The sequence below is a fragment of the Hippichthys cyanospilos genome, chromosome 11 (genome assembly GCF_059441005.1).
Source record: "Hippichthys cyanospilos isolate Australia breed blue-spotted pipefish chromosome 11, RoL_Hcya_1.0, whole genome shotgun sequence".
NCBI lineage: Eukaryota > Metazoa > Chordata > Actinopteri > Syngnathiformes > Syngnathidae > Hippichthys > Hippichthys cyanospilos.
This window is the reverse complement of record NC_142379.1, coordinates 9,176,254-9,203,260: the sequence shown is the minus strand read 5'-3', so window position 1 is coordinate 9,203,260 and position 27,007 is coordinate 9,176,254. Positions and strand designations below refer to the sequence as shown.

General features: G+C 40.1%; 2 protein-coding genes across 3 annotated transcripts in view; one reads left to right on the top strand and one right to left on the bottom strand.

Annotated features, from left to right (window-relative positions):
- Positions 1 to 9,375, bottom strand: part of sipa1l3 (signal-induced proliferation-associated 1 like 3) — a 55,812-nt gene extending 46,437 nt beyond the window's left edge. For both annotated transcript variants that reach the window (XM_088426932.1, XM_088426933.1), the window contains exon 1: positions 9,269 to 9,375. The gene's annotated coding sequence lies outside the window, so the exon portion shown is untranslated. The remainder of the gene's footprint in view (positions 1 to 9,268) is intronic.
- A 1,231-nt stretch (positions 9,376 to 10,606) lies between these two features.
- map3k10 (mitogen-activated protein kinase kinase kinase 10) overlaps positions 10,607 to 27,007 on the top strand; it is a 28,813-nt gene continuing 12,412 nt past the window's right edge. Inside the window, exon 1 of the mRNA XM_088428162.1 lies at positions 10,607 to 12,950. Within this exon, the coding sequence (XP_088284288.1) occupies positions 12,044 to 12,950 (907 nt within the window). The 5' untranslated portion in view covers positions 10,607 to 12,043. The remainder of the gene's footprint in view (positions 12,951 to 27,007) is intronic.

Sequence of the window (27,007 nt, the reverse complement as noted above, 5' to 3'; positions counted from 1 at the left end):
GCTGATGTGATTTATGTATGCTTGTTGGTTTCAAGGTCAGAGAATCAATCACAAAGAGAAGCGAAGAAGGAGTTGTACACCCTGATATAGAGCTCAGCCCTTCAAAACTATCTCAAGCATTTAGACAGGCATCTCCGAAGAGGAATTTGGCCAGTAATAACAGCTGAGTAAAAAGATGGCTCTCCTCTGAGCAGCTGCACTGCTGGAGCACTGTCATGTTCACTCGTCTTGCTTTCGCAGGCCGGACAGTTGTGCAGCACCGCCACAACAAGCGCAATCCGTGCAGAGGTCATTTCTCGTTTTCTCTGGGTTTGGTTAAGAGCATGTCCAGGGTGTGGTTCCATAGCTGTGCATGCATGTACACCCACACTCAGATGCACGTGTGTGTGGAAGGCAGACACTGGCCTACTTGTTCTCCAGGCATAGACGGGAAACGTTTGATGACTTGCGATAGTCTTTAAAGGGGTACCTATCATGGAAACAAGGGGAATGAGCCAAATGGCATCGAAACAAAAAACATAACAAGGCATGCAAGCTCATAGAGGTGCTGCTGGCATTGCTGTCGGATTTGGATGACAGAACCTCTGGAAAATCAGCCCACAATAATGCATGTCCACATTTGAGTGAGCACACTTTCAGTACTGTATGTCAAGAACGTCTGCATACAAGTAATGATTAGGGCCGCAAGTAATGGTTAGGTTTAATCTCGGATATGTTATTATTTTGTCAATTAATAAGATTATTATTTAATCTGACATTGTTTGACATAATTTAAGGAAGACAACAGAAAACAGATATTTAATACTGAGGTGTTGAGATCAAAAGGATTTGGACAATTTTAAACGAAACCAGGTCTCGAAAAGACTAATTGATTATCAAAAATGATGCTCAAACAATTTGATAATCGATTAGAAAAAGCAGCACGTTGTATGAGTGCAAAAGGTGTGGGTTGGGGGGGTAACCAGCCCGAAGGGAAAAACAAGTGGGTCAAACAGGTTTGTAGCAGTGGTGGACAGATAACAGTGACCTTCAGTGAACACATAGTCACCTGGTGGCAATACACAGACAAAACATTCACTGTCCCCCTGTATGTCTTTTCATTAATCATGCTCAAAGAGGGAATCCACTCAGCATTACACACAATACACCATCTCCAGAGACACTGCTCCACAATAGGCTGTGTATTTCTACCTGAACATTCACACAAATCATAGACACTCAATCCCTCCTCTGAGGAGTTCACCTAACACTTGAGAGGATTAAATTACATTTACACAGTGTTTTCTATCACAACGCGCCATCTACTTTTTTGTGTCCTTTTACTTTGCAATGGTCTCGTTTGAGTCATTTCTCAGATGATGCTTTACCTAACACACACAAGCAGACGGTTATCTAATCACAACTCGGTTGCAGCGTTAAAGAGCAAGACACACAAAAAGAAAAAGAAAGGGTTATAAAGGGGAGGTATCAAATGGGGTAGCTTTTGACTATGCTTTTGACTTGTGCACCTTCTTATCAACTCCAAACTCTCAGTATGTCTGTCTGCTTTTCCCTCATGATAATGAGGCATGGAGTTGTATGTAAAGACCCAATTGTTTCACTTCCTTCTTCTTCCTCCGCTACAGGAAATTAAGAGCTTAAGAGCTCTTCCTCACATTTGAAGAAGACCAAGCTGAAAGCAATGAGTGGTGGGTCAGCGTCGCCTTAAGTATGTGTCCATGCCTTACCAAAATGAGATGAGAGCACAACCACAGTCTATCCTCATATATGAGGTAACAGGTTAATTTTAAAGAGAGTATGTGTAATTTTTCACATGCACCCCTGGGGTCTTTAGGTGCGTTACGGTAAATGCAGCAATACACACTCGACCTCCGGCTGTGGTTAACAGACATGGCGACCTCCGGAGGAGTGCCACCCCCCATGTAATATAATTTAATGATAACTAGACCAACAATTATATTCAAAACACAATGTGGGTTGTTAAAAACACTGTCTAAATTTTAAATATTTTCACTTTAAAAGGAAAAAAAGACAAGTGCATCAAAATACCTGAAAAAAAAAAGATACCAAAACTTATTTTATTGCAATTATACTTCACATGGCAAAAAGAAAGCCTTTTTCCTGAGGTTACCCGTGCCCCCACTGGCATCAACCCACGCCACCCCAGGGGACCTGCCCTACTATTTCAGCCACTTGATGGCTTTGCTTAACATTTAACAATTAACGAACTCACTCATTCAATTACAAATCAGACTCAGGCACTGTCACTGGCTCACAAACTGTCGAAAGTCAGAAAACTTGAGCAATAATCTAAGAATCAAATTCAATTGCAGTTCAGAACAACACAAATATTCTTTTTTGTTATACAACAAATGATGTGGCATATGATAATTTCAAGCTCAATAAAAGCAATTCCAATGTCTATTGTCATGTTAAAACAGAAAAGTTTGCATTTTCTCCAAGGCATTGCTTTATAAAATGTGAGAAACACGGTTCATATTAAATGAAGCTATCTACTGTATAGCAGAATGGCTTTCCAGCACCAAACGCAGATTAACATACTCCATTCTTTTAGTTCATCAGTGGCGCTTGTGTAGAAGCATGACAGCGACAAATCTGATTCTTATACAGTCACTTAAAAAAAAAAGTGGAATGTGAGGCATTTGCGGAATGACCACATGCTGCATTCAATTAGTCTTATGACAAATGCTCTACAGTCGATAACGGTGACCTGCGAGTTGAGTTGTTCCTCCAATTTGGGTTTTTCTAACATTTCCCCCAACCTGGGAATGACTGCTCCTCTCTTGAAACGAAGGTGAGTGAATGCAGAATGATGCCAGCAAACATTTGGGAGGTCATTTGAGAGGAGTATCACACTAGAGACCAAAGAGATTTTTTAGTGTTTTACTCACATCCTGTCGTGAACTGGCTGTGAGTAATCTCGACAATCTAAAGAACACTGCTCTGCTCTCCTTGATGCGAAGCCTGTGATTCACATTTTGACGCACACACTTCCTGTTCAACGTCTTGACCTCCAAGTAGAAAAAAAATAAAACACTGATGCTATTTCACACGAGGGGACTATAAAATAGGGGTTCTTTATTGCTTTGCAGGAGGAAACAAAAATGTGGTCAGGATGGGAAAAAAATTAGATTGGCGAGCACAACTTAATTCACATGCTCAAAGAAAGACAAGTTTGGGCTAGAACTTTAGACAAATTACCTCCACTGGAAACATTACCAGGTACAATTGAATGATGTCTAACCACACTACATTGCCTTTCCTCAAGAGTATTTTTTTAATATTTTGGTTGCCACGCTTAGCTTGTAGTGTTGCAGCAATTCAATATTTTACCAATTAATCCACTCAAGTATTCAGATAAAAAATCATTTTTGCTTTTATTAACGTAATAGCATGCATGTATTTTGTCGATGTGGGGTCACCATTCTCACATTTGACTGGAGTGACTTGGGTTGTGCATTGCTTTAAAATGTATTTTATCGTTTCTACAGGTAAACACCTGCATATAAATGATAGAATCTTACCGTTGGCACATTGGAAATTCATTTTTTTATGAAATATGATGGGTTTTTTGGTTGCTGGATTTCCAACCAGGAAGTGAAACTGCTTGTTCACTAAAACCCCAACACCCAAGCCTGGCTGCCACGCTCTGTTTAATACGTTGTTCTAAAGTCAAGCACCCCTACCAAACAACATTAAAAACAGCTAATGTAGAGATATGTAATGGGGGTTAGAGGAGGAGTGACTGAAGAAGCCAAAAACAGGTATTTTATTGACATTGTTGACATTGAAATTAACTGAAGAGCCAACAAAGCAAAAGACATGTCAAGAGACCACACACAGTAACATTAACTGGGTAGGAGTGGTGAGGGTCTGAGGAACATGCTACACTTATTTGGAGGGGTGGGGGTCAGTTCCGAATTAGAGCCGCAGACCAGCTGTTGGGGACCACTGGGTTAAGTAAGAAAGGTGTATGTGTGTGTGTTTGTGAGTGTGTGCGCGTTGGAATGGCAATTTGGGTTCATTCACTAATGTTCTCTCCATAAAAACAGATGGGAGGCCAAATACGATGTCATCCAGGATTTCCTCTTTCCAGGAGTATTCTGGCATCATGTCATCATGACAGGACACTTTCTCTTGCGTATACAAAAACACAGAGCACCTGTTACTCCTTGCCAGTTAGATAAAGCCTTGGGTTAGCGCTGAAGCTGGTGGAACTCTTGCGCACACATAATGCAAAAAGCAAACGAAAGGTCAAAAGCCCTTCAAAATTGTGACAAGTCATATTCATGGATGCCTAAATGCTTTGTAAACTACCTGAACAAGGCTTCTTCCCTACAGAATGAATGAACAATGTGTTTTCATCATTTCGCTGGAGCATTTGACGTCAATATTACCACATGACAGAGGCAAGCATTATAGAGGGATAGGAGATAGGAAGCGTGAAACTTATGGAGCTGTCAAGCGTTATATTATACTAGTTTTCCTGTCTGTGGACATGCTTCTTTTAGCAATATTGTAAAAATGCTAAACGGAAGCCCTGGGTAAATAAAGGACCTGTTGTTTAGTAGTGTATATATGTTCCCTTTGGCTGCACATCTGCCCTATATTTCAGTCACAAGTCCAGGCTTCACGTTTGAAGTGTCTTGTGGACGGACGGATGGCTCTCCCTCTGCGGCCGAAGCTGACCAGTGGGAGGACGCAAAGGCAACCTGTGGCAAGAAACGCTGCCTCGACATCTGTGTTTATCCTCCGGCTGAGAAGCAACAGGCTATATTTACCCCAGTTGAACACAACCGGCACAGGGAAGTCAAAGGAAGGAGGATGCCGTCTGGGATTTTTGCCACGTCTGGTAGAGCCATTCACATTCACGTTAACATTGAGCGCACCGAATGTGGTCTTAATATTAGGACTAATGTAGAAACGGTCTGTTGAGGTCATTTAAATCTAAGAGGCGTGATATTCTCAATTTTCCTCTTCACAGATTAGCAAACAATTTAAGGAAATTTTCATTTCTTTCCCAGCTGAAAAAGCTTGACTGATGAATTGTCTGGTTGGTTTTATAGGTGTCAAGGTGGCTGTAGAGAGATCTCTTTGTGCAAAACACATACGTGTTGACACAATCGGGCATCCTGACTTATGGAAAGGACCCTCACGGGGGACAAATACATCATGATGAGTGGTACAGGCTGCAGCAATACTGTTAATGGCCCAATGCTATTTCATTTACAACTGTACAAGAACATTCCGGTCTAATGGCACAACCTGTTCATATGAGACTGATGATGGTACTGCACAACATATTTTATAGCTTCGGGTTACATTTCAAATCAGCAAAAGCCTGATTTTTCATGTAAGCACAGCTCACAACGGCATGATAATGCTCTCAAAAATGCTGTCAATCGCAACAAGGTCTGTGTTTAGCTTTAGGAAGGATATGGATGAAAGTGACAGATTTTTATGCTGAATTATGCAAACCACCAAACTCTGGGACTCCAAAAACTATAAAAAAGGTCATTTTCAATATAATTAGTAAAATGTAGTAAACAATTTTATTGATCATCAGTTTATTGTCTTTTTATTTGTTTTGACAGTTATTGAACCAATTAGTTCATGTTCAAATCTTGGAAGTCAACTAACTGTTATTCAAGTCTTTGGACAAATCAGGACTTTCGAATCATCTGTCTTCTTCAGTGCAGGTTCGAGAGTACACACACAAGGTCATTGTGGATGAGCAAAGCCGCAGTCAAGCAATCACACCGAATTGTGAAATATTCAGATCAAAAGGAAAAGGGTGGTGCCACAAAGTCACCCAACAACTTCTTTGCTAAAATGTTATGTCCAATAATGCACAAATAGCACCTATATGCTAACGAGACATTTATTCATTATATGACACAAACAGACATCAAATTTAAAAAAAAATGTGTCACTTTATGACATTGTGTTGACACTTGTATATATATATATATATATATATATATATATATATATATATATATACATATATATATATATATATATATATATATATATATATAGTTAATTCACCTTCAAATTACTACTGAAGCAGTGGAAATAAAACTTCATCCCTTGGCTAACGAATATGATGTAAGCCTTGGCCTATAACTGGCAAATTGGTACAGATATTGTTAAAAAAATAAGTCTTAAATGAATTATGTCTACAGCAAGAAAAGAAAATCACACTTGGCCGCATATAACAAACACATCATGTGTATAGAGATGCATCTGTTGGTTTACAATGACACAGTGCAGACACAATCCGAAGCCGAATGTATCTTCCTCACCGAGTGTGCGGAAAATTGTGAAATAATTGTGATGGATGCTAATTAATGTGTGGGTGTGTGTCCTAACTCACACTCATCCATTTCCATTAAACTTCATTGTGCCAAAATCTGACATTTAAAAAATGCACCATCCCCAAGAATAAAACAGTCTAATTTGAATACACAGCAGGAGGTCTGCCAAAGTGTCATGGTCAGGGGGGTAACTTTATAAGTGGCTCTTGTTCCAAAACACCGTCAGTAGTGCCCATATAGAGAGATATGATTGCTTACTCACAGGAATGGCAGAGCGGCTTGTGCAAAGAACAGGACAAAGTCAAAAGTGGATGAGTCACCTTAAGACAGCTATACATGTAAGTGATTCACATCTTGTTTACAGGTGAAACCTGGGTGGCCCAGATTCCATTTTCTTGATGACAAAATGCCTGGTTTCAAGAGAGATATTCACTAAAGCAAGCTAAGGATACATTTATATTATTTTACATTTTATTTTACAGAATAAAGGATTGCGTTCTCTGACTGAATTATAATCACAGCTATTTAGATCTTTATCATAAAATTTGGACAAGTTTGAGCAAGAAGATGGGCAGGTGTGACTGCCATTTCAGGATTAATTATGAATGAATACCATTGCGCTGCTTTGGGTCGTGTTACCGACCATGTGGTAATTGAGAGAACTGGGTCATCTCCCCCAAAACAATATCAATCCGATCCTAAGTGGCTTTTGTATCATGATTTTTGTCAATATATGAATCATCTTTTACATATAAATAATTCCAAGCGCTTCAAAAACACCACATTAAATCTTACAATAGTGTTGCGTGTATGGTGTGACTGGAGACCGAGAGATTGGTCAAGCCAGTGTTGTTGTTTTACATTAGCGTTTCATATCCTATCGGAATTCAGCTAACTCGTGTCGGCAGGCTGTATGAAATCTGTCCGAGGCCTTCAGAATCAAACGTGCGGGCGTGTGTGCACTGGAGGTGAACAGGCACATATAGATATTACACAGTTGCAATAGACAACCAGATCACAACAGTAAGGCAACAGTAAGGCCTGCTAGAAGGCCTCACGTTTAATGTTATGAAAATTAAAGGAAAATGCTGTATTGGAATATATATGCCTTTCTTTAAAATGATCTAGCATTGTGCATTTTGGGGAAACCGCTGTGGGTACTTGTTATCTGGGACTACTCAAGTTAGGTGAGTACCTGTTATTGGTCTGAAAATAAAAAAGTAGTATTGAACAGCCTTATCTGCTACCTATTTTCAGACCTAAGAGAATGATTGTTTAGAATGTCCAACTATTAGATATGTGAACTATTTATACATGTAAGACAGTCAATAATGTTACATTTGTATTTACAATTGCCTGCACAATAGGTTAAACAACATAAGACATTGTATGTATACATATTTTTGTTTTGTAACAAAGTAAAAATCAATTTTCACAGCAAGACCACAGCATTTGAGAGATTCTTTCTGCAATAGCATATTATTATCACCATCATCATCTGATGTTCCAACCACAAAGTCGCTGCTGCACTCCCTCATGTAACTGCACATGTATTATATTACATATTTCTATAACCCTGGTGTCTTCTTGAGCAGTGTAGCTCAAAAGTATCAACTCAGCTGAAGCCATGTCACGTTATAGGTGAGGTAGCAGGGTCAAATGGTGGTTCGTGCATCTGTCTCAATTATAGGTCAAAGACCTCCTGCGTGGAGTTTGTCAGCAAGTATGTTCGCCAAATGCTTAGATGGGTTCCGCGGATACTAGGGCTTCCTCCCACATTCCAAAAACATGTTAAGATTCAATGAGAAGCCTGTGTTGCAGTTACACCTACTGTAGGTGTGAGTGATTTAATATCCTAATTTTGTTTTTCTTATATCATAGCCACCTCAGTCATTATAACCTTACTGTCATAGTATCAAGTATAAATATCATATTTCTTATATCCCATCCCCTTTATGAAAGTGTAAATTATAATGCATCCAGGTAATGGGAAAAAAACAAAAGATCAAATCGAGGAACCTTCTTGTTCAAACAACGTTATACCCAACAATGTTATAAAATTGAGCACTTTTTGAATGATGTTAGGCTAAAATGTAGTCCACGAACTTTTTGAAAATGCCTTGGATCTAACGCGGCAGATAAATAACCCACAGTACAAACCCATATTGTCTACCTAACCCGTGCAACAACATACGAGTGTGTTAACTTGCCAGATATCCAGCATACCAGCATACTGTATGTATAAGCAGAGGCGTCTTAAAAAAACACGCCACAGCACGAACAATCTTCTAATTTCAAACATGTTGCACGAAGCCATCCAGGTAAAACCGGGTCGCTTTTTTTTATTCGATCACAGCACCACTTGTGCGAGCACGTCGAGCCACATTTCCCACGCCGCCTGCCACAGGCAACTTCCTATTGCAGCGCAAGTCACTACTCAACATGCAGAGCTCGTCCGTGTGGGGCTACCAGCGACGCCCCCCTTCCCCCCCAAACAAAGCTTCTATTGTCTGGATGCTGTAGTTTTGCCGTGACCGCTTGCAACCTGACGACTGTGATGAACTCAGGTGGGGAAAACTACAAACGGAGGCTCTGCATAGTGCAGTGAGCATGCGCAGAAATCAGAACCAGGGTGGCTCGATTAGGGCAGTTAATAAAAGTAGCCGGCTTAAGCGACAGGCTATTGTCTAGGAATAAAGGCTGTGGTTTGAGTCAAGAGTCGCTTGAAGCGTGTTTACTAAGTGGAAAGTGCGAGTTGTGGTCAAGACGCAAAGAGTGGTGTTTGACTGAAAGTTGGCCGCTCCGGCGAGCTTCTCCGAGTTCAATGTTTGCCTAGCAATACCGCTCGCCACTTTTTCTCGCCGCTTAAATATAACACAGCCGGGCCACTTGAAACTGCGATAAACAGCAACAAAAAGAGACCTTACCTTTATACAATTGTGACAGGTGTCCTCCTCCGGCTCGAACGGCATTAAAATTAGTCTCCAGACATGGTAGAAAAATAAAGCAGCCTCTAGTTGCAGCTTCCCTGAGCGAGACGTTGCCAAGAATGCTCAACCGAAACCACGGCGGAGCAGAGCGGTGCTTGTCGTCACTGCGCATGCGCGGATTCTGCCCACGGCCAGGGGGCAGCGCTAATGGGCCGGGACTTGAAGTGGACAAATGGCCATTTGTAGAAGGACTGGAGGCGTGGAAATCACACATTTTATGAGCATCATCAGTCATTTTTCGTTGAAAACGGTATTTTTGTTGCCCATTAAATATGCGTGATTGACATTAGGAAACGCTGCATGAATGAATCACACTAATTGATCGTTTATTGGTCACCTCCCATCCGCATGTTGGTCAACAGCGGCATCTTGTGGTACTTGTGTAAAAATCTCTGATAAGAGTAGCGTGAATCAAAGTACTGTAATTATGGTTAAGAGCGCAACACTTTAAAGCCTTTAAATCAAAGATCACAAGGAACAAAATACGGAAGGAAAGTGTCGCTTATATTTTGCTAAAATTACTAAAACACTGCAAAATAAAATTTACATATTTGAATACAGCGCGACGTCACCATCACCACCTACCAAACGGCGTTAACGCAGAAATGGAAATGCTTATTTAAAAAAATATATATTATTGAGTGATTGCTATATCGATATCTTAAGAATCATTAGCAATATATTGTGAAAATAATGTATTGTGACAAATTGCATTATACAGAATGTTATTGTACTACGCTCTGTAGACATCAGATGTCAGCGTTGCGCAAAAATGTTTTCCGATGTAATTTCTTCATAATACTGAATGCTTTAGTCAGTAAAATAACTGACTTTCGATGTCATGGTCAGTAAAGCTTAAAATAATTACGAATTTATGAATCATTTAAATTTCTATTATTTTTATTAAATATTTGAATAATTTGTTTCCGCGCTAGTAATAGAACATGAATGTTCCATACCTTAAAATCGTTGGCATGTATGCGTCATAAAAAATAAATAATAACCGGGCTTTAATTTGCGCATTATGTTATAGTAATTCCATATTGAGTCGTTCTGTCCGTACAATGTGGCGATTAAACTGAGCTACCGAGCTATTTATCAGTAATCCGTTATTATTGTACCAAGTTAATGATTCATGAGCTGCCACATTGATGTAGGTCAGCGACTGAGGCTTCAGAACTACAGTACCCAGAGTGCAACGGGTCGCCACAGCCACCACCACCACCACCACCAGCGGCGACGGATCAGTGTGCCTCTCCGCTTCCAGTAGGCTAAAGGGGTTCTCCGCCGCTGTGTGTGTGCGCCCGGGTACTGCACAACCTTCATGGGATTTATGCACACAAACTCGGTTGGCCGACAGCTTTCTGCTCCGTGGGTCAGCGACAGGCCGGACACTTGTTCCCCGAGCCGACTGCACGTCAACCGGGGCGGATTTGTTCAGACGCCAAGCGATTCGCCCGGTGTTTTTGACAGCTCGATGTGGCTAAATACCGATGGAGATATTTTGGACAGCTGTGTGATTGGCAAGACAAGGGGCTTCTCGGAGGCTTGAAGTGTGCGTGCTGTGGATCTTTGAGATGCAATCTCACGCCCATAACAAGTCGATGGATGTTGCTATGCCCACGGTGCAGGTTGGGTTACAGTAAATACTTGCTTTTTTAAGTGAAAGCCTACGGATGTGGCCTAAATCATTATTATTTTTGTAATATAATGGAACGTGGCCTTAATTTATGATGCACCCATCGAATGATGCCAAGGCATTTTTTTCATCCTGTGAGAGTGTCTGCCTAGACATTTAAAGACTCTCTCATCCTGCTTGTAGTGACGGATAAGCTAACACTAAAACGAAAAAGCCTCCCATCCACGTCTATTCAGCATCATCACTGGTTTTGATGTGTCCATGCTGACTTGCTTTCCAGCTGTGGACGGAATAAATTGATATGAGCAGACCCACTTTTGATAGGGGCTTTCTGGGGGTCGTTTGAGCATAGTGCCCATGCATGCAGGATGGACTTTCGAGATGTAGGGCACCGAAAAATGATCCATCCATTCAGCCATCCATGCAGTACTGTATAGAAAGAAAGCAGCCCATATTCATGGAGATGGCTGACGGGGGAGGAGCGTCTACACTGGATAATGAGGACCCCTGCTCAGAGGATAGCACTAGGATCTGTCAGGGTCTGTCATTTTTAATAATAGTCTAACCTCAGTCATTTCCCTGCAAATCTTTTCTAATGACAGCCCCTTTTGGATTCTCACAATTCATGGGAAATTTATCCAGGCAACAGCATGAGCCCTAAATGTCTTCTTGTTTAGATTAGTTGTAATGCTAATGAAGGAAGTTACAAGACAGTGTTTAATGAGTGATAAGGGAGTAATGCCTTAAACAGTCCACACAAGTGCAGCTCTTACAGAGAAAATACGATTCTTGCAACTTCCAGTAGTGAGAGTCCATCAGGTTTTTGGGGTACTCTCATGGGTTTGGATTTTGACCTAATTTGCATCGTCCCTGACTAAACAGATTTTTGGGGGGAATACATGCTACCCCTGGCATGTTTGTGTGTTTCAACAAGATGCGGTGATGGGGGCGTGGTACTCCCTATTTTTTGATCCACTGACCCCCATTATCCCACTACTGGTCAAGTACACCTCGTATCGATTGATGGGCCTGCAGTGTGCATTGTGCCTGAGTTGACAGAGGGCAGGCTTACTATGTCCAACGCCAATTCCGCCTCCATGAACCCATACGACAGAGTGAGCAATACAGCGGCCCCCCTATCGTGCGCCAGCTGCGGGGGCTGCTGCTCACCACCTCCCCCGTGCCTCATCCCTTCCACAGCTTCTTCCATGTCGCCAAATATGACCCCACCACCCCTGATGTGCCCTGCCCCAGTCATGCAAGTGGAGAATGGCAGTAACTGGAACTCATCCTTCGGCTCCCCAGACTCTCATCCTGGCCACGACTGCACGGTGCCCAACCCCTACTGGACGGCTGTGTTTGATTATGAGGCAACAGCAGATGAGGAGTTAACCCTCAGGCGCGGGGACCTCCTGGAAGTTCTCTCCAAAGACTCAAAAGTTTCCGGAGATGAAGGTTGGTGGACGGGCAAGATCCAGGATAAGGTGGGTATCTTTCCCAGCAACTACGTGACAAAGGGGGATGCTCCCAACTACCAGCAGCTCACCGTAGATGTGGGTGAGTGCCCTTTGGAGATCGATTTCTCCGAACTGCTTCTGGAGGAGGTTATCGGAGCGGGTGGATTTGGGAAGGTCTACAAAGGGATCTGGCAAGGCGTGGAAGTTGCGGTCAAGGCTGCGAGGCAGGACCCTGATGAAGACATCAGCGTGACAGCGGAGAGTGTGCGCCAGGAAGCTAGACTCTTCTGGATGCTCCGGCACCCCAACATCATCGCGCTGCGCGGGGTCTGCTTGCGGGAGCCCAACTTGTGCTTGGTCATGGAGTATGCCAGAGGTGGGGCCCTCAACCGAGCTTTGGCCGGAAAGAAGGTACCCCCGAGGGTGCTGGTGAACTGGGCTGTGCAGATTGCAATGGGGATGGACTACCTTCACAACCAGGCGTTTGTACCCATCATCCACAGAGACCTCAAGTCCAGCAATAGTGAGTACAAATCCGTTTTTATTCTAATGCCTTTGAAATTAGAAGCTTTAAAGTGTCAGAAAATGGGGACAAAACTCAATAGGAAGAGCAACCAGTAGAAGCAGATGTTATTGTGTTGCCCAACTGGGGTAATGATTGCTAGGAATTTTAGGCAATCATTACAATCATACTTTTGTAGTCGTATACTGTCTAGTACTGTAGGCTACATGATGAAAATCTTCAACAATACAACCAATATGGCTGTATTGATTTCTTGTCTCAGTGATATGTTTGTGGTATTGATGCCCACTCAGTCTGTGGTCACAACTGCGCTCAGATACAGATTGACCCTCATTAACTACACTGCACTAACACACACACCATTTGTCGAACCAATATGCACTCACTGGCTTTGGTATTAAGAAATTATTAAGAACTGATCTAAGGTGAATCAAAACATCTGCTTTTACAAAGGTAATATTGCTTTGCTTTAGCTGAAGCGTTTGAAGCCAACAATTGCAAATGCTTTATTAAATGTGAAGTCAACCCAAAAATGTTCTGATCAGTATTATGTTTTATGTGTCCCTACTAGTCTACACACAGTGTTCTGATTCATATCGCATTTGTGGAATATGAACTAAGCAGCAAAATCCATCTGGTTTTATCCAGCTCAGGGGATGGCCATTTTGCCACGTTCTGTCAACAGTAAATGTCATAACATTTGCTCAGGGCTCTGGTAATAACCAATCACAGCTCAGTTTGCCAACGCCACATGACCAAATGATTGGTCATTACCTGAGCCCTGAGCTACTGCAATGTTATTCTATGTCGACGGCAAGTGGCAAAATAGCTTCACTGTGAGATGAATAAAAACAAGTGTATTTTGTTGCCTGGTTCATAATCCACAAACGCAATGTTAATTAGTCACTTGAGTCATTTTGACAAACTAGCAAAGGTTGCATGCGGTAATGAAGTTGCCTGCCTCTGTTTGATTGGTGAATTGGAGTCAGACATCACTAGTAATTCGGTGAATGACACCAAAAAGCAATATAAAGAAAATTAAATATGCCAATAAAATAAATACATAGATGAAAAAAAAGTAATGATGGGAAAGCATGTTAATTTAATGGAAAAGTAAATAGACAATTTCAAAATTTTTGCCAGCCTGGACATTTGGGTGTTGGAGGAATTGATATGGAATCAAAACAATACAATTTGCATAAAATATACCTGTGCAATTAATAAAAAGATGGGTTGGTTAATAGGTCGTTTGTGGTTGTGCATTTGTGAAATTCTCAGTCTCCTTTGGCCGTCTTTTTCGCGCCATCCATCTGCTCCTCCTCTTGCTCCTTGTCCTCCTCCTCCTACTCAAGGAGAGCAGTTCTGCTCTGCAACTCACTGTGCTATTTTTGGTCCTTTGTGCTACTTGCTGTTTTAAAGACGCAGTTGCAGTTGTTAGTGCATCACACAAATCGCACAAAAGCGTGGACACGTGTTAGTGAACGGGCAATATTATGCGTTTCAGACGGAGTGCGTTGATCTAGTCTGATGTGCTTGATGGCTGGGATGCAGAGAGGTGCGAGTGTGGGTGGAGAGTGCAGGATGCTGACTAAAGGCTCTTTTTAAAAGTGCAAGACTGTTAAAGAGTAGCATAAACACTTAGGCATATTGCTGATTTGCAGAAAATGTCTCATTCTCCTTTGCATTATTTGCATCTTTTGTTCTCAATCTTCTGTGCACAGCTCTGTTGAGGGCAGGGGTGCATCTTCAAATGTGACACCATTGGATACCATTATACATGGCACTGCTTCTGTGCCACTGAGTCATACAGCTTGTAGCCTCAATCGGCTGCTGCGTTAAATGTCAATGCCCTAATTTAGACTATTGTTTACTTGTAAATGACAACAGCATAAAAGAAATGCTGTTTTAGTCAACGCTTGGACTCTCTCTAAATATTCCCTTGGATCTTGGTTTAAATATACTTGAGTGATAATCATTAAACACGTGATTCATTAAGTATGAATCACAGCTACTCAGGGGTGTTTGCCTTCGTTGCCTGGCATTGGCTGGTGGGGAAGGGCGAAAATACAGTACATTGAGAAATAAAGGATGCGTTCGCTCTACCACATGCTTTGTTCCATTTTAAATAAATTATAGTTTGTAATTCACTTTGATATGAGTTGTTTGCTCTGGTATGAACGTAAACAAGAGACGTATGATGACATGTATGCCAGGTTAGACAGTAAAGAAAGTGGAAAAAAAACAATTATAGGGCGGTCAGACAAAGAGATAGAGATGCAGTAGATTAGACTGATTAAGGATAAAGCTAGAAATATGTTGACTGGTGCCATTAAAAAATTAAAGAGAAGGAAGATTAATTGATCAATCAAGTGTTTGCAATGTACCCCAAAGCATGCCTTTAATTCATACTCCACAAACGCAATAATCAGAATACTGTCTTTACTCTAGGAGAACCACATTGAATATATTATTGTGAAGAACATTTTTGACTTATCTTAAGATGTTGAAAAAACGATCTATGTGTCATACCAGACCTACGTCTTTGGTGCCCATAGAGCGCAAGGGCGTATGAACCTCCAATGAGGCGAATGATGGGAAAGAATAAGAGAAGGAGAGTGCAGGGGGTAAACAGTGGTTCATCTCCGTTTTGGATTACACCTCAGCTCATTGTACGAATGCACTGCTCTCAGGTGTCCTCTTCAAGTCACCAACCACTTGGCACGGGTGTGCTTGCAACGCAGCCCCAGAGCCTCTCCTCATACCTTCCTTGGGCTTGGAGCTCAGTAAACAATGATGCGTCCTTCTTTCATGCCTCTTTAAAGAACTCATCAAAGCCAATTACGCTATAACTCTGTTCACTGACAGAAAGGATGTTTAGTTTTTCCTATCAACTGAGCTTTATTTTTGGCTCGCTAGTAAGCTTTCTTCTAAAATTATCTTCTTGTAGTTTATAAGTCATATATAGTCTGCCATTTTAACCTGGTGAGGCTATGCTCGGGGATAATCTGATTACCATGACCTCCTTTAGGGTGATGTCACATCATGTTTGTGAGCAGGCCAGTCATTGGCCTTGTGGTCATGCTTTACCTGTCACCCTGATCCCACATCAGCCTCAGGTTTCTCATAGCGTAGGGCACTGGTCCCATTAGGTTGTATAAAGACTCTGTCTTGTCATTGCATTGCTACACAACTTTACAGACAGAATACTCATTTGGTGTCGGAGAGCATGGTTCATCATACATTAGTGGAAAAAAAACCCTCAATTAAGAACTATAAAACATAAGATTATGTGGGACACAAAAATGTAAAGCTGCCTATCAAGATAAACACAATATTTTTACAATGATATTTGATCAGTAAATACACTAGTTGCCCATTCTCACTCACCCATCCCATGTAGGTGGACCCTATATTGTGCATCTTTATCAGAGACTTGCACAACCTTATAAAAGAACTTGCTGTTATTTTTGGACCATTAAGACTGTAACAAAACAGACAACTAGCGAAAAAATCCAACGTATGCAGTGGTGGAAAGACAATACAATTTTTATTAACAAAGGAAAAACATTAGGTTGCCGGATCTAAATGCAGCAAATTCTAATTGTGTAAATTAAGCCAGTACACACCTACTGAATTGGTTTGATCTCCATAAGTGATAGAAAACTTGTTATTTACTAAATTAGAATGCTGTAGTTTGCTAAGATGCAAGTTATTGTCTTAACAGTACATATACTCTATGTAAAAACTGAGGACATACAAGTGCTGTTTCATTTCAATACACTTCCCTTACACTTGTTTTTCTCCTTTATTTATGCTTTTATTCCTCTTCCTATCAATGCATTTGACCTTTTTGAACTTGTTTGACATTATCCTTTGTAGTAATATTCAGTAGTAATATTAATTGGCCCTTGCTTAATCACCAATGTTATTACAATTGGAATTTAAATCATTTCTATAATCCCCCCCTGATTATGTGGCGCTCCCTGGAGGCCTTATCACTCGTTAATGAAGCTTTAATGATGGCATTCCTGGTATCGGTCACTGTGGGTGTGGACTAACACTCGCCCTAACATCCACATTTGTTTTAAAAGCGTACAAGATGCGGGTATGCATGCACGAAGCAAGAAGCACAAGCGAGGCTGACATCGCATGCTGTTTTTACCGCTTCAAATGGGTGCTGTGTTTACATAGTCAACAATCATCTGAATAGAGGGAGCCCTCATGTCTCGAGGCAGGCTTGTCGAGTGTGTGTGTTTTAATTTTAATAGTGTCATTTCATTGGAACATAACACAAATGAAACTTAATCGGCGATTTGGCATCTTCTGTTTTTTTCCTCTTCTGGTTAATACTTAACATCGGTTGCAACAGTCCAAACAAGTACTTTATTAGCTACTAAACAGATTAGCGAGGCGAGATATGCCGTATAGCCCTATATAATGCAGCATGGCTGCGTCTGGCTGTGAGAATAAAGAGGAGTGGGGCTGTTGAGGAAAAGGATTAGACGGTTGGTCCCAGGAGCTAATCCCTTGGAGAGTGGTGGAGGGTGACATGGTCACTAACTTGCAAATTCATGCTAGAAATGATGGGACTGCTGCTGTTTTCACATCTCAGTCATTTATGAGGAATTAAGGAATTGAACATTTAGAATTTGTGATGTAATTATGTGAATCGGTTTTGTTTGTTTCATTGAGAATCAATTGGGATTTTTTGTGCACTTGGGGGAAATGTTTACATTTTTGATGAAGCTGAATTTTTGGCATGCGAATTGAATGAGCGGAGCATTTTGAATTTCAAATGTGACAAGCTGAATGTGTTTTGCTGAAAGTCTTCAAGGATAAATTAGATATTTTTGCTGAAAAGGTATAATTGTTGGGGTGTACTCATTTTGTGAAAGTTGAAAATCATTCTCAAGGTGAATTGAATAAGATAAACGACTTAAGTTTCAAATGGAAATCATGTAAACGTGGCACTCGAATGAATGAATGATAACACAACCCTCGGAGTAAACATGGCCTCTATAGGGATGAATCTGGATTTTTCATTTTTTGGGATGAAAAATGATGATTTTTGGTCGGGATAACTTTCAATATTTCAAATTATAGATGTACTCAATGACAAGATTTTTTGGGTTATGTTGAAATTGGCATGATGTGAAATGAATGAATTATGTGAGATGCATATCAAAAAGTGTGAGGAATAAGAAATAGAAAATATGTGTGAAGGTTCAGCCTTCGCACAATTTCTCGTTTCACTATTTATAAGCAATGTAATTTATATTACTTTACAATCCTGAATTTGGACATTAAAAAAAAAAGAGCCCTATATTCTGCCTAGCAACTACAGTCACATCCAATATATACCTAATACAATCTCCCGATATTTCCCCCCCGCTAACTGTTAAAAAAGAAAAAATTCAGGTTGAACCATGTCTTTCGTACAGTGGAATTCTTCTTCATTTTACCCAGTACACATTGTAGTATTAGTATCTAGTGTCACTGTCCTTGTAGATTACAGAACAATTACAAGACAAGCTGTGTATTCACGACCGTCCATATTCAGACGTGTCTGTGTGCTTGTCCAGTACAGTGCTTTGAGTATGTAGCCTTGTGTGAGCACAGAGGTCGGACAGCAGGACACGCTGGCGCTAGAGCATGAGCCTACACTCCCCATACCACACCACACACACACGCACACGCTGCACAAACACATGTACACATCACCACAGAGCAACAATGACCCCATTCTCACACCGCAGCCCAAGACAGAAAGAGAGCATGGCTCACAGTGGCAGAGGAGTCACTGCAGGGGAGGAGGAGGAGGAGGAAGGAGCAGCCATGGGCGACTTCAGGCAGGGAATGAGAGAGCGGAGGCATGGATGCAAGCAAGCAAGGAGCAAAGCAGGAATGTAGAAAACCCCTCCAGGCTCAAATGGGAATGAAGAGATGGATGGATGGGGGAGGGATGGATGAATGCAGCAATGGGGAGATGTATAACACCGGTTTGACTTTAGTGTGTAGGGTAACATTGTGTGGGACAAAAATGTACATATGAAGTGTTCAAGGTTTAGAAGTGGATCGGTTTAATGCATTTAAAATGAATAATTAAAGGGTTTGCTGTGAGGTGTATCCAAGCCAGTCGATTTGAGGAATTGTCATTTAAGAGGTGACATCCAAGACTTTTGTCCTTTTTAGTAAATTTGGGGATTTTGGTGCTGTAATACGGGTATAACCAATAGCTAATGCTCGCTATTTCTCCTGTAAAACAATTTCTTCAAAAGACATAGTGTAAGTATTGCAACAATTTCTTTCATTTTATTTGTATACCGAAAACATCAAAAGCTGAATGTGAGACAAGGGGTCAACAGTTCAGAGCTGCCATTTTAAATGGTTACACTATTGTAGGGCTGTCTAAGGTCCAACCTAGGGAGCATTGGTGCACCACTGCACAGTTTTTTACTTGCCTCATCTCGCTTGATGAGACTACTCAATTTGAATATTCATACTGCTGTCGGTCCGAAGAAAAAAAATGAATTATATTGAACTCTTAGTGTGCACCTGAAATTGCTGTCCCTCAAGGGTTTGGGGGTGAAAAGTTACAACACTACAAGCAATTTGTCTTTCTTCAATGAAGCCTGATGTCGTGGATAGCTGAAGAATAAATATGAAAGAATGTGTCATCATTTTTACCATATCAGCTGTGTAGTTGGATATTGTCAAGCGGAACATGCCCACTTGCACAGTGAAAGATCAAATGATATAAAAACCTTTAAGAATGTATTAAATGCTACACGTTCTCATTAAATGCAAATATTAGTCAAACTTGTCCGCCCTGTCAGCAAGCTCACACATTTTGCTATTTGCAAATACATTGTCTGTTTGGACTTGTTATAAAAGAAGAGTTTGGAAGCTTGGCCATCACACATTTCTAAATGAGATTTTAATGGTTTTGTGCATATGTTGGCCAAAACAAAAGGGGCTGCTCTCCCTGCTTCCTTGTTAGGTCCTCAGTAAAAAAAAAAATGGACACCTCTTTTCAATATGACTTCAGTTGTATTTATTTTCAGTCTGCAGTAAAAAAGAAAAACCGATGGCCCTGCCAGTCCCAATAATTTGGAGGGGAGAGTATGTAATGTTGTCACACAATGAAGACAACAGCATCAGTGCTATGTTGGCCTAACATGAGAGTTTCACAAGTTGCGTTATCGGTGCACTTTGTCTTGATGTTTGTCACTGTGTGAACACAAGCAGACTTTAAAAAGATGTTTGAGTCACATCAATTATTGTCATATTGTAGTGACAGTGATCTCAGTCATTGGCCGCAAGAGCACCAGAGCAGAACACAATACACACACACACACACACACACACACACACACACACACACACACGGGTGCACACCGACCATGATTATTTTCTCCACTGATCAATAAACATTTGATTGGAACAAAAAAAAAATCCCTCTTCTCTCTCTCTCTCTCTCTCTCTCTCTCTCTCTCTCTCTCTCTCTCTCTCTCTCTCTCTCTCTCTCTCTCTCTCTCTCTCTCTCTCTTTACGCATTGCAGTGCATACTAGACTCTCTGTGGACCTGTAAGAATTGTGACACACATTTGCTTCCATTCTCATGCTCCATTTTTGATGTGCCCACATGCATATTAATACAACAGATGCGAAGCTGTGGTTATAACTTGATAAAACATGTGCAATGCAAATGTAGGTGATACAATGCATGCCTAAATTCAACATCTAGAATACAAGAAGTGACGTTTTTCCAACTTATTTGATTGTCTCCAACTCTGATGGGCGTACAAAAGTAGGTCAACAATCCAAATCCGGACCCAGACGATTCCTGATGTATTAAAATGACAAGGGTAGGACCGTTGGATTGCTTCGTTGAAGACTTCTCAAAATCGTTCACATACTCTATCTTTGTTGCACCTATTAGTGTGTTTACTCTTCTATTAGAGGGTCATTGTTGTTGTTTGCAAGCAGCCTGGCACGGCAAGCCTTGACTTGGGCCAAAGAGAGTGGGTGCTGAGCATCCCGCTGGTCAACTGCACCTTTAGCCACACGCATGGGGACATTTGGACAAAAAATGAGCAACTGAGAACTAGATTTGGCTCAATGAGGTTTTGACATTTTTGCAGAAGAGGGATTTAAAGGTTTATGATCACAATTAGGTCTTGGGGATTTATACATCAACTATCACACCCATTATCTTCATAGGATGAAATTGTTATTAGGGTCATCTAGATCACTAGTTCTCTAATAGAGGTACAAGTACCCTTTGCGGTACGTAAACACACTTCAGGGGGTATGTCAGATTTTCATAGGATTTTCAAATTGAGAGCACATGAATTGGAATCCATCCATCTATTCATTCCTTTTCTATAGCCACTTATGCTCACCAGGATTGCTGGCTTCCTGGTGCCTATCCCAACCGTCTTTGTGCAGTTGGAATATGAAGCAAAATCATGCTAAACTGAGCTACAGTGACTCTTTTGCAAAATGCTGCCTTTATCCTAGCTCGTCAAATATCTTTTTTTTTTTTTAATGAAAGGGTAGCTGACACCCTTGACTAGTGATTATTTTAACATTAAGCCACTTGAGCTCTGTGGTGATGAACTGTGACCATTGAATGACAGTGTTGCTCACGGTGGGGACGAAAGCCATGCATACTACACATCCATTACATACTTACTTACTTCAAATTAAGGAGTGGAAATCAATCTTTCATATGAAACCATCCTTGTTTACATAGACATAACACAAAATATTCTGTTGGCCTTGAAAGATTAGTGAAAATGCTAAGAAACGGCTGGGCTGGCACACTAGGGGTTGCCTTTTCCGATAACGTTTGGCATTGAAACAGTTAATGTGTATGGACCTTTATGATCTGTGTGAAGATTTATTACCTGGAATGACTTCTTACACAGCTGAGTGTTTTCAAGAATTAATTGTGTGTTTTTCTTTTCAGTTATTTTTTAACTTTTCTTGATTTCTTGATATAATAAAATGGTGGATGCAATAACATTGTATTATTATGTTTTCAAAAGTGGAACTAAAACTAATATGTCTTTTCTCTATTCATTTATATCCTTAACTGAACATTGACAAAAATGGTATTTCACTGTCAGTTCTCAGTAACTCAATTTGTCACACTAACATCATGGACTATCTCCATTTTCTATTGAGAGTTTAAGATAAATGAACTCAATTCAAAGTGGTGTCCTTTCCCTCGTCCCGCACCACACACTCCATCACTATAAGAGCCAAGAAGAGGTCTCCTTATTTAAAAAATCCATGTCTTCAGAAAGAGAGGGGCGGTCTAGTCACCTGAACCTGGCAGCTGCATTTGTGTGTAGACAAAGTGAATGACTCCAGGGTGAGAGTGTGCTCCAGCGACAGCACTCTGGAGCGAAGCCTTGGCGCCTGATGCAGGTCCATGTGGAGTCAAACTGGGGTATCAGTAACACACGCTGCATGGGAAGAGACCCACAAGATGCCTTTAATGGGTTTACCTGGAAGTAGTACAAGATATGATGACAATACTGCAATGGAAGACAATATGAATGTTTCACATTCAAGATGCAGATGGGAAACATTTCACTACCGGGAAAGATGCGGTAATCCAATCACAACATTTTAACTGCAATCACTGTTTAAGGCAGTACAATTCAAATTGTGGGTGAGGTGATGTCAGGAGGGCGCGGATGACCCCAGAAAAAAGGCTTGGTTTTTGTCATGTAAAGTGTAATTGCAATTAAATAAGAATTTTCTTCAATTTTTTATTTTTTATTTTTAGTTTCAGATACTTTGATGCAATTGGTTATTTTTTTCTGTTTTAGATTAATCTGTAACCCGTATAACGGCTGCAAAAAATAATGAATAGTCGTTGAAAGTTGATTTCAATTGCTTTTTTTTTTGTTGATGTTACAAATGATACAGGTTTAGGTTTACTTGTACAATTTTTAAAGATAATAATCTTATTTATAGTCAGTGCGTCGAGTGGGGGGGCATGAAAAATGTTCTCTTTCTTGGGGGGCTCGGCAAAATATAATTGAGAAGCACTAGTTTGAGGCGATTGTGTAGGACAGCAGCTATTAAATAACTTGGTATCTTACTTAAAATTCCTTCAAATGATCAGGATTCAGATAAAAATGAAAAGATATGTTTTGCTTGGTTAAATGAAAAACAATGGATGCAGAAGCCAATAAAATACATTTCTACCTAATAATAAATGTAGATATTTAATTTTAGATATTCATTTTAACCTAAATTTAAGATGTTAGCTGCAGATAATTCCAGTCTTTGGATTGAAATTGTAGACAAATACGTTGTCTTTCCATTTGGTTTGTGAAACAAAAAGATGTCAGAACCACAGTAATGATTTTTTTTCTGACTAAAACAGCATAGAGTAAGTCTTTGTTAAAAAGTGATCAGTAGGAATGACAACTGTGTCAGATGAGTTGTTTTCGTCTATTAAACTGCCATTGAAAAGTAAACCAATGGCGCGCACCCGCCTATATGGGGTACTTGAGTGCTGCTGGCACAAAGTTTTGTTTTGTTTTTTAACTCGAATTATTTGTGGACTGGTTTCACCCCTTGATCCATGTATATATCATTGTATCTTACTACCACTTAACAATGTTCATGATTGAATTCATGAAGTATTGCAATTTTGCGGTCAGATTATGTCCCAACAACTACTACGAGCGTACTTTCATGATAGCCTGAACATTATATATTGCAACCCGGTGCTGCGGAAATTCGCCAAGTGTCCAGATTACACACTTCGAGCCTGTCAGTAAGTGAAACCATACCTTATTGCTTGAGTATTTTGTCTCAGCACCCATTCAAGGTCCTATTTCTTGCGTGTTTGTGGTCTTAAGTCTAAGTGAAGAAAGGCCGGAGAAGTAAAGTGGAGGGAGTCACTGAGACACAAAGACACGACATACCGTATGTTTCTATGTGCTGCCTGCAGAAGGACAAAAGCGCTCCCTCTAGTCATTTCTTTTACCTCTGCAAGGCCGCATCTTTTCATCCCCTCTTCTTTCATATCCTCTTCTTTGCCCGTGCAAGTCCCTTTTCTGCCCGAACGTCCATTTGGTCTTTTTCTTACACTCCTCCTCTACCTCGCCCCCGTTTCCCAGCTGCGCTATCCCACCCTCCTTTCTTGGCCTTGTTTTCTCTTGCTTTCATGCGCATCATCTTCATTGTTGCCATCAAGCCACCAACACTTTCGCCTTCTTCATCTTCTTACCCAGCCTTGAATACCACCTGCTAAAGTACTAAAGTATTGAATAACTTGAGGCACTAAATAAATTGATTTAGGTAGTAAGTTAATATATTCTAAGAGACTCAAGTAATTGATTTTTTTGTGTTAATGTTATCGATTAGTACTTCATTACCAAAAGTAATGGTTTACATTAGTAATTATTTAATATGTTACTGTCCATTTTTTGATCATCCTTTAACCAAGCACTTGAAAAACATACAAATTAGTACCTGGGCTTGAATCTCTGGTCTCTTGTCTTTTGGATTAATATCAGATGTAGTGTTGTAGAAATGCCTTCAACTCACAAAATAATCAACCAAAAATGTATATATATATATATATATATATATATATATATATATATATATATATATATATATATATATATATATATATATATATATATTGCAGATAACAAATAAAAGTTACTGTATGTTAATGTTTGCATCAAAACCTTTGTACTTGCCGAGTGGGTCTTTTGCATTTGATAATTAAAATCAAACAAACATAGCTAAAATCAAATAAGCAACATTGGTTCAATCAAAAAAAAAAAAGCTGGATGCATAATATTCTGTCCTTCTTTAAATATTATTGTTGGCATACATCTGATTTGGAAGGGTGCAGTTCAGTGTGGCATCCTTGTAGCATTAATGGAAAAATTGTGCCCACCCCAGTGAAGGTGCCCATCCCTACTATTAGGTTGTATATTGCATGTGTAAATGCTTCCAGTTGAATTGTTACGCTGTCATGTCGGCATGTCACAAGAGCTGGTTGTCAAGTGATCAGTGGGATGTGATAAAATGGAGAAAAGTGTTGTAAGACAGTGGGAGATGGTACATGAACTTGTTGAATTGCCGAGTTGGCACCATAGCAACCCAAGCGCTTTCATGCTGCTAAATCTAACCACTAGCGTACATTCTTGGTTCAAATGTTTATGTGCTGAGACAAATCTAATTGCATACACTCACCTGCCACAATATTAGTTATAAAGGTTGTAAATTGTACCTGATATTTTTGGCTTTTTAGCTAAGTTAAATCTTTTTGAGAGAATTATAATGTCAGGTTTCAAGTCTCTAATATATTACAATCGTCTATACATTTAAAATAAGTTACAGTTGTGCATACAAAAGCAGAATTTTGACAGATCGTATTTTTTTTCACAAAAGGTTAACTCCCATTTGAAATTTACTGTCTAATCATAAAACAACAATAATTACAGGTTGTGTGTTCATGCGAAATGACAGCTGTGCCTTCAAATGCTCTTTAGCTTAATGCTAACACACAATACAAAACATCAGAACAACAAAGCTAGCTCCAATGTCTTTAGGTTATTGCCTTTTAAATATTTTGAAAACAAATGATGTTGCAGCTCATAACATCAGACAATAGAACAATGTTCCTGGGCATATTTTCGTCATCTGTTGTGAAAAGCATCTTTTTTGTAGCAATGTTCTGCCCCAAATCTTGGAACACATTCATGTTTTCAAAACTTCCATTACATAAAATTGAATGCGCAAACAATAACATGAATGTTCTCTTTCGGTGACACACCTGCTAGTTTAGCCAGTGTGACCTCCGCCCTTGTTACCATAACAACAAAATGATTACACAGCACTTTAGCCAAAACAACAGGGAAAGTAGTTATATGTGTCCATCATTTACACACTCATAAACTACAAGTCTGTGAATCCTTTTATTTAAATAATGACGCCATATATTTTAGGCAATTGAGACACTCAGAAAAAACACCTACCATATTCCCATAATAATCTTTAATTAGTTAACTTCAGAGAGATGTATCCTAAAGATTGGTTGTTGAAATACTCTGACGTTAACAAGATGACATCACACACCCAAGAATTGAAAATTCAAGTAAATCCACCTCGCTCCGCAGGTGTATTAGACTTACTTAATTGTCCTTGGGTGTGATTGGGTGCGTGAACAACAATTGGCTGGCAACCATTTCAGGGTTTCCAAATTCAGAACTTTGAACTGTGCGATAGATATGCTCCACGCTATCTCACCGTGCTCTCTCCTTTGCAAAATGTGACAATAATATTACAAGTGCACTCCTAATTTAGTCAAAATGGAGCATTATTCTTGTTGAATTGGCAGAATATTTGATTCATGTCTCTTATTGGATTTCATTATAATGTGCCTGTGGTCATTATAATGTGGCTGGTATTTATTTTAATCTCTATCAAAATATGCCGTGATGCTTCTCACATGCTCACGAGTGTTATTTGTTTATTTCTATTGTATGTAAACATAAAATGAGCAAAACCAGAGGCTTGTGAACAATCTGTTAAAGATGTTCTCTCCATGTGCAAAATAACAGCAATAACAGCATGCACATTCATTCATAAGCTTTTTCTCCATCAACTTACTAGTTTTCCCTGCATGCACATGCACCATCTTTATCACTGTGCTTGTGAGAGACAGCCCTCACCAACCCAAGGGGCGGGTGGACACACCCTTGTCAACATGCAAACATTTCTCTCTCATACATACACAGTGAAAAAGTTGAGCCCGGAGGAGGAGATCAGCTGTCTCTTGCATGAAATAGAAAGGGTGACCACAGGACTTGCTGGTATTAATAAATTAGATTGGGGTGAAACGAGTCCTCAAGTAATTTGAGTACCTTGGTTCAAAAAAAAGGCTTGAGGGATTTTTTTTCTCGCCACAGATACCCACTTACAGTATTAATGTACGAGACTGTACGCTCATCAGAAAAAATGTCAAACGGATCCCAGCAACAATTGTTAATGTGTTGATTACAGTA